This window comes from Lates calcarifer, linkage group LG2, assembly GCF_001640805.2.
Source record: "Lates calcarifer isolate ASB-BC8 linkage group LG2, TLL_Latcal_v3, whole genome shotgun sequence".
In the NCBI taxonomy this organism is placed as follows: domain Eukaryota; kingdom Metazoa; phylum Chordata; class Actinopteri; family Centropomidae; genus Lates; species Lates calcarifer.
In genome coordinates, this window is record NC_066834.1 from 23,966,064 (window position 1) to 23,980,404 (window position 14,341).

Genomic DNA, 14,341 nt, shown 5'->3' on the forward strand with positions numbered 1-14,341 from the left:
GTAAGTGAGTCAGTCCGATTTGTCAAACATGACTGTGTATCCTTGTGGTGCTATTGTACTAAGAGAGACCATTTCTTCTCAATTTAAAGTAAGTGATGAAAAACAATGAGTTAAAACAACTTCACCTCAGCAGAAGCTGTTATTTTCTCTATTAGGAAACTATCTGACTATGAACATCTTTTGGTGATTCTCATGGTCCTTAACCACTAGCAAACAAATCACAGTTGTTGCTATGGTTACTGCCAAGGCAACCATAGTCACTGACGGGTAATGTTAAAAAACATTGCTAAGTTGTCCCAGTGAATGTTTTTAATAGACAAAAAGTATCTTACGATGTCTTAATCATATTTGTGTTACTTTCTCATTCAGTTCTGCATTATAAATGTTTATAAAGGAGAGTGTCACATTAGCACAAGGTAAAACTGCACGTACTGCACGTTTTCTGAATTCATTCACTTTCTCCATCTCTCCACTCAGGTAGTGCAAACGACTTCCTGTACACGAGGCAGGGCCGCAGCCCCGTTATCGACGGTGTGGACGACACCAAGGAGCTGTGCACCACTCGCAATGCCTTCACATTGCTCGGTAACACACATACACTCGTGTGTAAAAAAAATATAAACATCTGTGTGGAAGATGTATGAATATCCTATGAGTCTAATGCATGTCAGTGAGAACGCATCAAGCTGCTGGATGTACTAACTGATGTTTTGTGCGAAACAGTAAGATAAATGAAATAGCACCAGACAGGTTTAAAGTTGAATGTGTGGATCATTTTAGCCTGTGAACAAAGGATTACAGATGGATTTACAGCAGTAGTTAAGACTGGAGTTACAACAGTGAATGTAAGTCACTCAGACATTCTTACCAGTAACCTCTGTGTCTGTCTGTGCTTGTCCTCTGCAGGTATCAATGAGTCCTATCAGATGGGGTTGTTCCAGGTCTTGGCTGCTATTCTTCATCTGGGAAACGTGGAAATAAAGGACAGAGATTCAGACAGCAGTCTCATTCCTGTGAGGATAACATTTATCAATCAGTACTGACTGTCAGTGAGACAGTTGCATAATATTTTTGCATAATATTTACAATTGTCCATCTGTGGTCATGTGAATTTTATTTAAACATGGTTAGTTTTTATTTGAGCTCGTCTTTTCTGTTCTCATGTTCCCGGTCGCATTATTGTTCAGTTTGTCATTATTTGACTTTAGCTGTTGTGTCAAGTAAATGTGTACATGGTCAAAGGTGGTCAACAGTTTTGCTTTTAAAAAGCTTGACACCAGAAAGGCATAATATTAAATTCTCTGTGGTTAAGAGACTTAAATTATCAGTTATCATGAATATGATGACTTTTAATATTTGAGGCAGTCTGAAAACACTTACAGTACTTCATAGATTCATTGTGAATGTGTTAGTTGATCTACGTATGAAAAGACTCCCATATGGCAACATTATGTACTCACTCGTATTGATCACATTACCACATTCATTGCGGAGATAGAGTGCATCTTTAAGGAGTGTTTGTGGTCGTCTGTAAGAGACAGAAATACAGAAGAGGATTTTCAAGTGAAGAAATAAGATGTCAGTGCTGTAATTCTATGCTGCTTATTTGCACCACTTATTTATTTTATAGCATCAACCTCAACCTTATGAGGGGACAACATTGTTTTGTCAATGAGTCCAATGAGAAAATCCACCTTTTCTTAGCTGGTGGTGCTTGCTGGGTTTCTCCTGGTAATGACTTAAATCTCCTCTTTTTCTTTAGCCCAACAATCGCCACCTGACGGCGTTCTGCGACCTGGTGGGCGTGACCTACCAGGACATGGCTCAGTGGCTGTGCCACAGGAAGCTGAAGACGGCCACAGAGACGTATATCAAGCCCCTCCCTCGTCTCCAGGCTACCAACGCCCGTGACGCGCTGTCCAAACATATCTACGCCAAACTCTTCAACTGGATCGTGGAGCATGTCAACAAGGCTCTGATCACCAACGTCAAACAGCATTCTTTCATCGGGGTCCTCGACATTTATGGGTACGCATACGCCTGTCTGTGTCTGACTGGTTTCAGAGGGATAACAAACCAATCAGAGCTTTTGAATGTCACTCATTTGTCAGACTTGTACGACTTTATTACCAGACTTTACATTTTACACCAAGGTTAAATACAGCCATGAAGTAAATTTCACCAATGACAACAGAAATCTTTTGCCTAAGTCTATATTTGATGTATTAACTAAACAAGCCTCATAAAAGATGTTTGTCAATTCCACTGTCCTCACAAGGTTTGAGACATTTGAGATCAACAGCTTTGAGCAGTTCTGTATCAACTATGCCAACGAGAAACTGCAGCAACAATTCAACATGGTGAGCCACATGTGTTTTCCTGTTGGATTACACATTATATTAACAGATCTGAAATGTTACATATTTATTGCAAGTATGCAGCTTAAACTCCAACTGCACGTGTCTCTGTGCACAGCACGTGTTCAAACTGGAGCAGGAGGAGTACATGAAGGAGCAGATCCCCTGGACTCTGATTGACTTCTACGACAATCAGCCCTGCATTAACCTCATAGAAGCCAAGATGGGAATCCTGGACCTGTTGGACGAGGAGTGCAAAGTACTTTGATTTAGTCTTCTGAATTATATTTAACGCTTACAGTGCTGAGAGCATTGTCTCCAACACATCACAGTTTCCTTTTATTTGATGCAGTTTATTGTTCAGATCTTTTTTAGAGCTCTGCCCCTCTTTAAATCTTTGATTCTTTAATATATCTTTTAAAAGGAGTCTGCTTTGGCATCTGCATTACATAAGACTTATCAATACTGTTGGTGGAACTAGCAGGAAAAGTAAGAGTCCATGCTGCACATTGACGAGAGGCTTGTGGGCTGTGGTTGAACATCTCAGTGAGAACATTTTTGCTATTCACACCCACATTGTGCTTTACATTTTACAGACACTCGACCCGAGTCTCCAACACCTACATGTATATTTCACATCAGAGTTTACCTGCAGGAAGGAAATGCAGAGTGAAACAATGACCACAGTCACAACAATTAGACGGCAGCTTCTCTTTGTTCTCTCTGTCCACTTAACGCAATGAAACTGAATTCGAGGCAGGCACAAGGTTCTATTCATGCTCATTGTGTTTCGTGTTTTCAGATTATTTTTCATCAACTTGTCACTAAGATGGTTATTAAATATTGAACACCTTGAGCTGTAATTCTGAGAATAATTCAGTTTGATTGTTTTTATTTTTGTGTGTTAAAACTTGACATAGCTTTCAGAACTGATGTTAATGTTGAGTTTAGTTTCAGTTGAATGTATATAAAATATCACAGTTAATGTCACATTAGAGACGTCAGCTCATATGCAGAGTGCTCATATCTGTACCATCTACACACTTTCATAGCTCAGCTAGATCACTAACAACACAAACTAATCTCTCTGTGGCCCGTAACCACGACAAGGTCATTTTATAGACTGTTGACATTTGAGGTGGGCCGCATTGCCAACATTATTGCACAGAAATGCTCTTGCTGGCAAGGAAAGAAAAAAGGCACTATGCGTTTAGGAACAAGAAAATAGCAAAACAATGTAATGCAATACATTCTAATAACAGCAATGAATACAGACTGACTGAAAACAGTACTGGGGTTTCTGTTTTACTGGTCACCCAGTGTAACTATGAGCAGATTGGTTTACTCTCCATGTTTTCCTGATTTTTTTCTTCTGTGTCCTCTCCCTTTGTCTGCCAGATGCCTAAAGGTACAGATGATTCTTGGGCTCAGAAACTGTACAACACCCACCTGAAGACCTGCTCCCTCTTTGAGAAGCCACGCATGTCCAACCGCGCCTTCATCATCCAGCATTTTGCTGACAAGGTGGGCCTCAACTATATTGTGTTTGTTTTATGTGCACATCGTTAATCATTCTGTATGAGTCATTTTGTTCCTTAGTCTGGTATTTTGAAATTCAAATTTTGTTCCTTACTCAGCTGAAAAGTAATGACACGGCAGGTTTTGGTTTGAAGGACCAGTGCTTTGTGTTACAGTGGATCCTTTAGCTACATTGACAACATTTGAGAACAGATTGGCTGCGGTGTCTGCTGCAGTGCTGGTGTGGGATATTTTTAGGATAGCTTGAGGACATTAGACTTTTTTTTACTGTTCACTATTTTCATACAGGAAGGCACTTTTGCCATCAAGTGTTTAGAGTGCCTCTGTGTGTGCTGATGTAATTCACTTTAGTGCAATAGATTTCATATCATGTAATGAGGTATCACAACAGGCTTTTTTCATGTCTATTTTAGATCCTCACTATAAGGTTACAGATAAACGGGTCATGGACTAATGTAGGCTGTCCCATGAGGTCCCCTGATATTAAAATGGGATCCCTTGGAAACATTTCTGACCAAATGTTTGCAGTGTTTGAGCTTAGGTATAATAAAAGAAACTAGCATCAGGAGTTTGGGCTGTATATAACCTACCCTGCAGACCCATTTGCCTGTGAGCTGTGACTGGTCGCCTGAATTTGACTTATAAACCAGTAGATGAAATTGTCATGTTGTTCAAACATAGGTTATGTCCATGATTAGGCTTAAATAATGAGGGTCAGTGTGATGAATACAGAACCAGCATGTTTGTGCCCTTTTGAGGGAAATCTAAAAAAATCACAACATCCTGCCAGTCATGTGGAAATCATTTAAGGTTGGCATTTTTAGAGGAAGATTTTTAGAAGAGTTTCAGTAACAAACAAGCAAAGTTAATAATATATTGTGGTTGTAACACAAACTGTGCTCTGTTGTTGTTGTTGGTGAGCAGGTCGAGTACCAGTGTGAAGGTTTCCTGGAGAAGAACAAGGACACTGTGAATGAAGAACAGATCAATGTGCTGAAGGCTAGCAAGGTGAAGCGCACAAACACAGACACAGACACACATACATCTACTGTACATAACAGTGCATACAATAAGTCAAAAGCAGATCCTATTGAGACAGTATAGATAAATGTGTTGTAAAGCATCCACTGTGTGTATATGTTTTTGTTACCTTCAAAAGAAGCCTGAAGCTGTGTCACCTGGTCTCTGTAAGGAAAAACAAACCATTGTTCTCTGATCAAAAGTCCTGCCTAAAGGCTTAGGGAAGCAGCACCCTCCACTGGCCATGTGGAGACACTGTTGACTCACACAGTGAAAACAAATGCTGGATTCAGGGCATTTATTGTCAGTGAGGTTTATGCTCTGTTTACAGATAACAGAACAGACATATAAGTTTGAAAAGATATCAACCTCTGTTATTTTAGAGTTAATTATGTTACCAGAGGTTTTTTCAAAGGATCATTATCAACTGGAAAACTTTATGTAGGTTCTACAACTTTATAGATTGTACAGGGGGATCCAGTTTCTCTACACACACTGGCGCGAACATGCACATGCTATTAAGCCTAAATAAGTCCGATCATATCTGAATTAACAACACGTGTGTGCATACGTGTGTGCGTTTTAGCCTTGGTTCAGGATCAGTGTGTGAAACCTGGTTGGGTCAAAAGGGGCCTAAGCCTTTAAATCCTTGCTGCTGTTTTGGCTGCACACACAGACACACACACACACACACACACACACACACACACACACACACACACAGACACACACACACAGAGGCTATGATCCAGTGTGTTTGTTCAAAATGCTCACAGTGACCTTCAACTGTTCTCTTATAGACTTCAACCAGAGCAGAGTTGGGTAAGGGTTGAAATACTGTCTGCTAACCTCTAACACAACCATTTAACATACACACACACACAGACACACAAAGGCACTGGAATGTATAGCCTGACTGTTGCCGAGATCAGTCAGACTTTAACAGTTGGGTTTAAATGGTAGTGACCTCTTAATGAGATTTAGTCTAATTAAGTTTTTGTTTTAGTTCTCTGCCAAAGTTATCCCATCATTTGTTGTGTGTATTTTTTGCGACTGGAATAACCGTAATAACTCACAATGAAAAAAGAATACCACACACACCGACATGATGTATGTTAACATGTATTGTTGTGCCTCAACTTTTTGGGATGCACCACTGGTCTATTCCCCATCACCGACATGCATCAGTTCTCCAGAGAAGCAGCAGTTTTATTCCACCCTGACTGTGTCTGTTTGTATGATGCATCCAGGATAAAGAAGATCTCTAAAACTTAAGCGCACTCTCTGCTGCTGGTGTCTGACTAAGGTCAATGTTGACAGTTAACAATTACATGTTCTGGCGTCTAATGGCTCCACTTACAGAGTATAGTACCCACGCTGCTCAAAACTGCACTTGGACCTGAAAGACTCACACAAGACTCCGTGCCGTGCATTCAAGGAATGCCTGATATGTTGTCTCCCATGATGCACCTGTGACCTGGGACCATGATCAAAACTACAGCAGAAAAAAAACGTATTTGTAGTTCAACCACAGACATACTGTATTGTTATGTTGTGCAGGGGTGGAATTCAGTGGAAACCCCCAAAGTGTTTTGAGTTGGATCTGATCAAAAATCATCATCCCATCATTCTCCTCTGCATCATTGCACTATACATGTTGGTCATTAGTCTGCCTGGTTTCATTTCCTTTTCAGTTTGAATCATAGATGTATACTGTAGTTTTTGATGGGGATGGAAATGATTTTGAACTTTGGGTTTTTGGTTCCTTTAACTTTTCCTTTTAATGTCATTGTGTTTGTGTTGTCACTGTGTCTCCATGTGTTGTCCATGTATGTTTGGTTCTGTCCTCATCATGACAACCCTTCCCTGCCAGCAGAAGGTAAACAGAGGCGTTCTTACAACGCTGGGCCGCCTGTAGCATCCTTCCTTTAGCTTCTTTTTTTTTTATCTTTTATCTGTCCTCCTTCCTTTTCTCTCTCTCTCTCCCTCCCTCTCTCTCTCTCTCTTTCTGGCACTGTGTTATTATCACTCTTAACAGCACTGGAGATTGAAGTCGCGTGTGTGTGTGTGTGTGCCTTTGTTTGTTGCATGGGGAGCACTAAAGGCACTCTGGGAGGACAAAAGGGGATTGGACATAAAAAACAAGGGACAAAGGAAGGAGGGTATTTTTATGTTTTCAGAGTGACGCTGAGAGCGAGCAGCACGTAGAGCCTTTGTGGCTGTGGCTGTCCTGCTTAATGAAGGTGGTGGGAGAAGCAGCATGGCAATGCTCTGAGCACAGCAGGAGGACCTGAAGCTGCACATGTAACACAGCATCCTCCTCATATAACCCCAGTGTTATATGGAACATGACTGATGTGTGTGCGTGCTTTACTAAAGGGCATATATGGTACATGATACTATTTATGTCATAACATCATGGCAAAATAATGCCATACAGTCATCTATGGCAACAGCATACTGTCATATATGGCAAAACATAACCCTTCATCATTTCTACTTTTTATAGCGTTGTAACAGCTGTCTGACTGTGAATGAGTTTAACAAACACTAATTAAGAAATCAAGCAACATGTACTCACTCGTCTGCTTAAACTGCCAAACAGCTTTTGAGCTGATTTGTGTGAAATGTTGAGATTAAATAACTCTCATGTCAAACTTACTAGATTTGTTTGTTGAGTTTTATAAATTTAAAATGTAAATCATCAATATCAATATGCTCAAAATATAACTGTCATCCTGCTTTGCCTGTGCAAATATGCACTACGCAGTAAGTAAGAAAAACCCAAACGCATGGCTATGAGAAGAGACTGTTAGAAAGTGCATTTTTATACATGTGTGATCTACAGTAGTTGCACTGAAGCTTATTTTAAGTCTTAATCCAGATTGAAATGCTTCATTGTTAAATTATATTGCCCGCAGTGTCTCAACGCTGCCCTCAGCTATTCTGTTTCTGACTCTACGTGGTGCTGTTCCCAGTTTGACCTGCTGGTGGAGCTGTTCCAGGACGAAGAGAAGGCAACCAGTCCCACTGGTCAGGTCCCCGGGACGGGAGGCCGGACTCGCCTCAGCATCAAACCTGACAAGGGCCGGGACAAAAGCAGCAAAGAGCACAAGAAGACCGTCGGCTGCCAGGTTGATCATGTCTCCGGTGTTTTGTGTTTTTAGACTGATGCTGTCACATGTCTGCACACTCAGTGTAGATATTTGCAGAAGTTAAATCAAATCCAGCTCATTTTGGTAAATATCAATTAATCATCTATTGCCATTAAATTGTTGTAATATTGATTATAATGCTATGGATGATGGTTCTCTCTTGTAGTTTCGTAACTCTCTGCAAATGCTGATGGAGACTTTGAATGCAACCACTCCACACTATGTCCGCTGCATCAAACCCAACGACTTCAAGTTGGCCTTCTCGTGAGTCTCCTGTCTGTTTTATGTACCTACATCTCTTCAAATAAACTGTTATTCTTGGCAGTGTAATTTGATAATTATGTCTTTCTCCCATTTTGGACTTCTTCATATTCTCAGTTTAGATTTGACATTAATTCATGTTGAATTTGTGACGTCTTACTAATATGTCAAATTTCTTAAAACACTGTCGCCATTATTGATTCATGTATTGTGCTTAGTCATCGTCTTAACTCAGGTGTAATTTATGGTGGCCATATATTGAATGTGATTCTTTTTTTGTTGACAGGTTTGATCCTAAACGTGCAGTGCAGCAGCTCAGAGCCTGTGGTGTCCTGGAGACAATCCGCATCTCTGCTGCAGGTTTCCCATCCAGGTACTGACTGACACATCCCAGAAACACTGATGATGATTCTCACAGATTCTGAAAACCTCTGAATTTGAGAAGAACAGATATGTTTTTGCAGCAGAAGTATACATCATTGTTCCCACAGGATTTTTTTTTAAATCTGTTAGAAAAAGGTTAAAAGAACAAATATTAAGTTAGGGTTTCTATTTTCAGTCAGGATGAGTCACCTCACAGGAATATATCACAATATATTTTACAAATTAACATGAAAAAATGCATTGTATTATGCAGTCATTAGTGTTTTTCCTCTTTAGAGAAAGTCAAACAGCAAAGTTAACTGTTCCCCTCTTTGAATTTACTTTGGTTTTAGTTGTGGCAGTTTTCTAAATGCATATATGTGTGTGTGTGTGTGTGTGTGTGTGTGTGTGTTACAGGTGGACGTATCAGGAGTTCTTCAGCCGTTACAGAGTGCTGATGAAGCAGAAGGATGTGCTCCCTGACAAGAAGTTGACCTGTAAAAATGTTTTGGAGAAACTAGTACAGGTCAGACAGTCTGGGTTTTCACTTTTCTTTTTAAAGTATAACCATTTTAAAGTCCAAGTTTGGTTTTGCATTTTTGTCCATCAAACCCCTGCTCCTGTCTTCCCCCAGGACCAAGATAAATACCAATTTGGTAAGACCAAGATCTTCTTCAGGGCCGGCCAGGTCGCCTATCTGGAGAAGCTGCGTGCGGACAAGTTGCGCGCTGCCTGCATCCGCATCCAGAAAACCATCCGTTGCTGGCTGGCACGCAAGAAGTATCTGCGCAAGCGCAGCGCTGCCATCACCATCCAGAGGTTCACCAGAGGATACCAGGCCCGCTGGTGAGTCAACTGAACCTGACATTCCCCTCACTTCAGCCTTTCACAAACAGAACAATCACATGCAAAGACATTTAACTCCTCTTTGACCACTATACTATAAATTAAATAAAATAAGTTCAGAATAATATTAAAATGATAAAGTGCTGATCATGACACGTATATCTCTGCTCTCCTCAGCCTGGCCAAGTTCATGCGTCGCACTCAGGCGGCCACCATCATCCAGAAGTACCAGAGGATGTACGTGGAGAGGAAACGCTACAGGCAGAAGCAGGCTGCTGCCCTGGCCATGCAGACAATCCTCAGAGCTTATATGGCCCGGCAGAAGTACCAGGCGGTAAGACACACATCACACATATCACTGCAAAACAAATATAGTAAAATCTGAAAAGAATCTGATTGACATCCCCATTAGCACATATGCTCAAATTTCTCTCTGCCTCTTCTTTACTGTTTCTGTGTCTGTCTGCAGCTACTGAGGGAGCACAAGGCAGTGATCATCCAGAAACACATTCGTGGCTGGTTGGCTCGGTGCTGGTACAAGCGATGCCTTTACTCCATCGTCTACCTGCAGTGCTGCATCCGCAGGATGAGGGCCAGGCGCGAGTTGAAGAAGCTGAAGATCGAGGCTCGCTCAGTGGAGCACTTCAAGAAGCTCAACAAAGGCATGGAGAACAAGATCATGCAGCTGCAGAGGAAGATCGACGAGCAGGTGAGATGTTGACCTGCATCTATACACGCTTGTTGTCTCTTTATTTATTGACTTCATTGACTTTTCTGCGTTGCCATCTGTGCAGAACAAGGAGAACCGGTCAATCAGCGAGAGACTCATCGGCCTGGAGAATTCCTACTCCACAGAGAGCGAGCGAATGCGCAGCGAGCTGAGCCGGCTGCGTGGGGTGGAGGAGGACGCCAAGAACAAAAGCAACCAGGTGGTGTCGCTGCAGGATGAGCTGGAGCGGCTCAGGAAGGAGCTGAGTGCCACGCAGCAGGAGAAGAAGACCATCGAGGACTGGGCACAGACATACAGGGACGAGATGGAGAAAGTAAGACAGGATCCACATCCACACCCGCCCTGTTACCTGTTGTTCTCCTGCTCCTCCATCTTCCTGTAGTCTGAGATCAAGTAAATGTACTAGTTTGCCTGCACATATAATCCTAATAGACTTTGAATTTCAGGGAAAATTTAAAACGAGTGGCTTCTTTTCTCTAGTCTCCTTAAGCATCCTGTCCTCTTTCCTTAGCTTAGCTTTCCAGTTCATTCCCAGAGACTGTGACTGTCAAATATCCTGTCATTATTTTAAAACCAAAGTCAATAGAAATGACTCTGAATAATTAGAATCTCTCATAGTTCCCTGGAAATATACAGCATATCACCCAATACTATATTGTATAAATATGGACATTGGCATCAGAGGAAAACAGTTTCCCCCCAATTTAGGAACCAGAGCGAACCAGGGGGAAAAGGGCACGTGGTGGGCTCAGGGGACAGATTAGCCCCGGGTCAGGTGAGCACAGGAGATAGAGTAGTGTGTTAGTGAGGTAGCCACTGAACTCTGTGTGTGTGTGTGTGTGTGTGTGTGTGTGTGTGTGTGTGTGTGTGTGTGTGTGTGTGTGTGTGTGCGCGTGCGTGCGTGCTCTGTGTTTTTTGTCTAGCTTTGTCTGTGTTTAGCCTTCCTCTTCAGTGTCTGCACTTACATGTTCAGTATTTTAGAGACTGAACATCTGAGAACAGACAGACAAACAACAAACCCACTATTGTGCACTTTCCTTTTTTTTTTAGATTTTGATCTTGATTGTAAGACTTCCAAAAGAGGTATTTTAGAGAACATGTAATTAATAGGGACCCAGTAATTTACTGAACTACGAATGGAAATTCTCCTTTTAATCCCTCAGTTAAGCTTTTTTGTGTGTATTTCATTAATTATTATATTCTCTTGTGTTCCTCCCCATGGAGGTCAGGAATCTGATCTATAGTAACAGGACTTTACTTGAAATATCTAAAAAGGTTTTTCTGAATGAGAAGCACTTGTTTTGAGCATCTTTTGAGACTTGGGAGTTACAGTAATGTGTTGATGACAGATGTGCAAAACGACTGGATCAGTCACATTTACAATAGTTTCTGTGGAATGGATTTAAGATAATTTCTCATTTGAGATGCAGACAGTCACCAGCTTTACACAAGATGTGATTTAAGGATCATTTGCGTGTGTATTTAGATGGTCTCAGAGCTGAAGGATCAGAATGGCATGCTGAAGACGGAGAAGGACGACTTGAACAGGTTGATTCAGGAACAGAGTCAGCAGATGACAGGTATGCAAACATCACCACACAATTCACGCTGACTTACTGCAACACATCCATCTTAGTCATGCAGAAATATCTAACTGTCTCCTAAACCACACAGTATGTTTCTTTTTTTTAACCACTACTCCTTTATGTTTTGCCTCACCAGAGAAAATGGCCCGTGCGATAGCAGAGGAGACTCAGCAGCTGGAGACAGATCTGAACGAGGAGCGCTCTCGCTACCAGAATCTCCTGACAGAACACCTTCGCCTCGAGGAGAAATACGACGACCTGAAGGAGGAGATGGCTCTTTCCTCGGTGAGAAACACATACACACACACAACTGGTTACTGTTTATGAGAGGTATACACATTACTACACTAACAGATTCATTACTACTTCAGATAGACAAAGTCAAGTCAAATATTTGGTGATATTCAATCCAATTGGGAGAACTTTAATTTATTGTTATTATCAATTCTCTGTCCAATCTGAAGAACGTCTCCAAGCCTGGTCACAGGAGAACAGATTCCACCCACAGCAGCAACGAATCAGAGTACACCTACAACTCAGAGTACGCCGAATTGGAAGAAGGTTCCCGGGCCGCCGAAGTAAGAACATTGGCATTAAATACAACCACATTTTTAAAAAAGGAAAAATCTAGACACATGGTTTCTACTGTAAAAATGGTTGCTAAACATGGTGTTAATCACAATTTAAGCTGTGGACTTTTTTTTTTTTTACTGGGCAAATGCTCTCCTAACATTTATCATGTCATGCAGGATGTGACACGAGGAATAGACACTTCACTAACCCTCAAGCTGCAGAAACGTCTTACAGAACTGGAGCAAGAAAAGCAATCGCTGCGCAACGAGCTGGAAAACAAAGAAGAACAGTTCCAGCGGGCTAGAGCCAGGGTACTGACATCCAGTCACACTGAAATCTGACATATATCAATTTATCAACTAACTATACAACCGCTCAAGGCCTCATTGTAGTGTGTTAACCCATAGAAAAGGATTGTAAACATACTGTAATACTGGGATTCTACCTATTGAAAAGCTTCCTAACACCTTTATATACATCCATAGGCATGCATAAGGACAAACAATAACTTTTACAGTTTTCATCGTTGTGTACATAGATAAGTATGTCATTGGTTAATAGATAGGTTATCACATAGATAAAAAGAACTATCAGCATTTTTTCCGACATAATTAAATTAAAAAACACAACTTTTTCAGGCTCTGATCTGTATCCCAGTCCAACAGGTTTCCTCATCATCATGTTCTGCTCCTTGTTTCAGGATGATGCAGAGTTTAAAAAGGCTCGTGGGGCAGAGCTGGAATACGAGTCCCTCAAGGTAAGCAGTCAAAGTAGGGTGAAGTACATTCTTCAACTGATTTCCAGAGACAAGAAACGTTAAAATACCTAATCGTCCCCCTTTTATTGTGACCATAACTCTAAGTGTTTTCACTTCTCAGCGTCAGGAGCTGGAGTCTGAGAACAAGAAGCTGAAACATGACCTGGCAGAGATGAGGCAAAGCCTGCTGGGTGACGCAGCTACAGGTGCCGGGGCCCCGGGCTCCCCCGCTTACAAGGTGCTGCTGGATCAGCTCAATGCCTCCTGTGAGGAGCTGGAGGTCCGCAAGGAGGAGGTGCTGATCCTGCGCTCCCAGCTGGTCAGCCAGAAAGAAGCCATGCACCACAAGGTAAAGACTGCATTTAATGTCCTCGGTCTGATCTTGTCAGCCATTAGTATTCATAATTGTGAAGCCACAGTACATGTTGGTGGATATTATGCTGCTTGCATCCACCTTTGTACATTTGTGTGTTTTCACCCCAGTCTGCTTCTCTGTTTGTCTGTTAACCAAAAAAGTAACCGAAGAATTTGGCTGAAATCTCTCATGGACTAAACATCAGTTTTAATAATTAATGAATTATTTTATTTTGATTTAAAAAATATGTTTAATAAATAACGAATGGTGTGTTTATGTAGCCCAGGAAGATCCTAATATCTGAGACTTCCTTGTTAGCTTTGTACTCATGTGTCTCAAAGGCAAACAACATTCTTTATCTGGCATTTGAACAATATGAGTTCTCTTTAGTTAGATGTCGATTTTAGGGAAAATTCACGTTAAATTTTTCACACTGTGTGTTGCAAATGTTTTCACTGTACCCTCAGTGTGTCTAACTCTCCTGTCTCCACCTTCTCTCCTCCATCCATGCTTTCCCACAGGATGAGAAGGTACAGTTGAAAAACTGCGTCTCGCATGAATATCTGACACTTCTTCATGGTGTAGCGTGTATATAAAACCTCCTTAGGCAAGAAATCTGATCTAGCAGAAACAACAGAGATATTATGTAAAAGATACATCTATAGTTGGCTCTTGATTCTTCAGGAAATGCAACTCATACCACCACTGCTAGGGAAAAAAAATACTGTAAAACACCTAAGACTTGCATATAATGTGGTTGTTTAATGGTTTCTTATATTTCATTATCGACACAAAAGGA

The 14,341-nt window shown here is 41.3% G+C and overlaps 1 protein-coding gene across 4 annotated transcripts in view; it reads left to right on the forward strand.

Annotated features, from left to right (window-relative positions):
- The window catches only part of myo5aa (myosin VAa), a 52,873-nt gene that overhangs the window by 24,962 nt on the left and 13,570 nt on the right, over positions 1-14,341 (forward strand). For all 4 annotated transcript variants that reach the window (XM_051077180.1, XM_051077182.1, XM_051077183.1 and 1 more), the window contains exons 8-28: positions 478-585; positions 907-1,013; positions 1,763-2,028; positions 2,279-2,360; positions 2,476-2,616; positions 3,756-3,881; positions 4,821-4,904; positions 7,895-8,050; positions 8,238-8,335; positions 8,619-8,705; positions 9,113-9,221; positions 9,330-9,541; positions 9,719-9,875; positions 10,011-10,250; positions 10,336-10,584; positions 11,758-11,851; positions 11,994-12,142; positions 12,322-12,435; positions 12,607-12,741; positions 13,131-13,187; positions 13,309-13,536. In XM_051077180.1, coding sequence (XP_050933137.1) covers positions 478-585; positions 907-1,013; positions 1,763-2,028; positions 2,279-2,360; positions 2,476-2,616; positions 3,756-3,881; positions 4,821-4,904; positions 7,895-8,050; positions 8,238-8,335; positions 8,619-8,705; positions 9,113-9,221; positions 9,330-9,541; positions 9,719-9,875; positions 10,011-10,250; positions 10,336-10,584; positions 11,758-11,851; positions 11,994-12,142; positions 12,322-12,435; positions 12,607-12,741; positions 13,131-13,187; positions 13,309-13,536 — 2,999 coding nt within the window. The remainder of the gene's footprint in view (positions 1-477; positions 586-906; positions 1,014-1,762; positions 2,029-2,278; positions 2,361-2,475; positions 2,617-3,755; positions 3,882-4,820; positions 4,905-7,894; positions 8,051-8,237; positions 8,336-8,618; positions 8,706-9,112; positions 9,222-9,329; positions 9,542-9,718; positions 9,876-10,010; positions 10,251-10,335; positions 10,585-11,757; positions 11,852-11,993; positions 12,143-12,321; positions 12,436-12,606; positions 12,742-13,130; positions 13,188-13,308; positions 13,537-14,341) is intronic.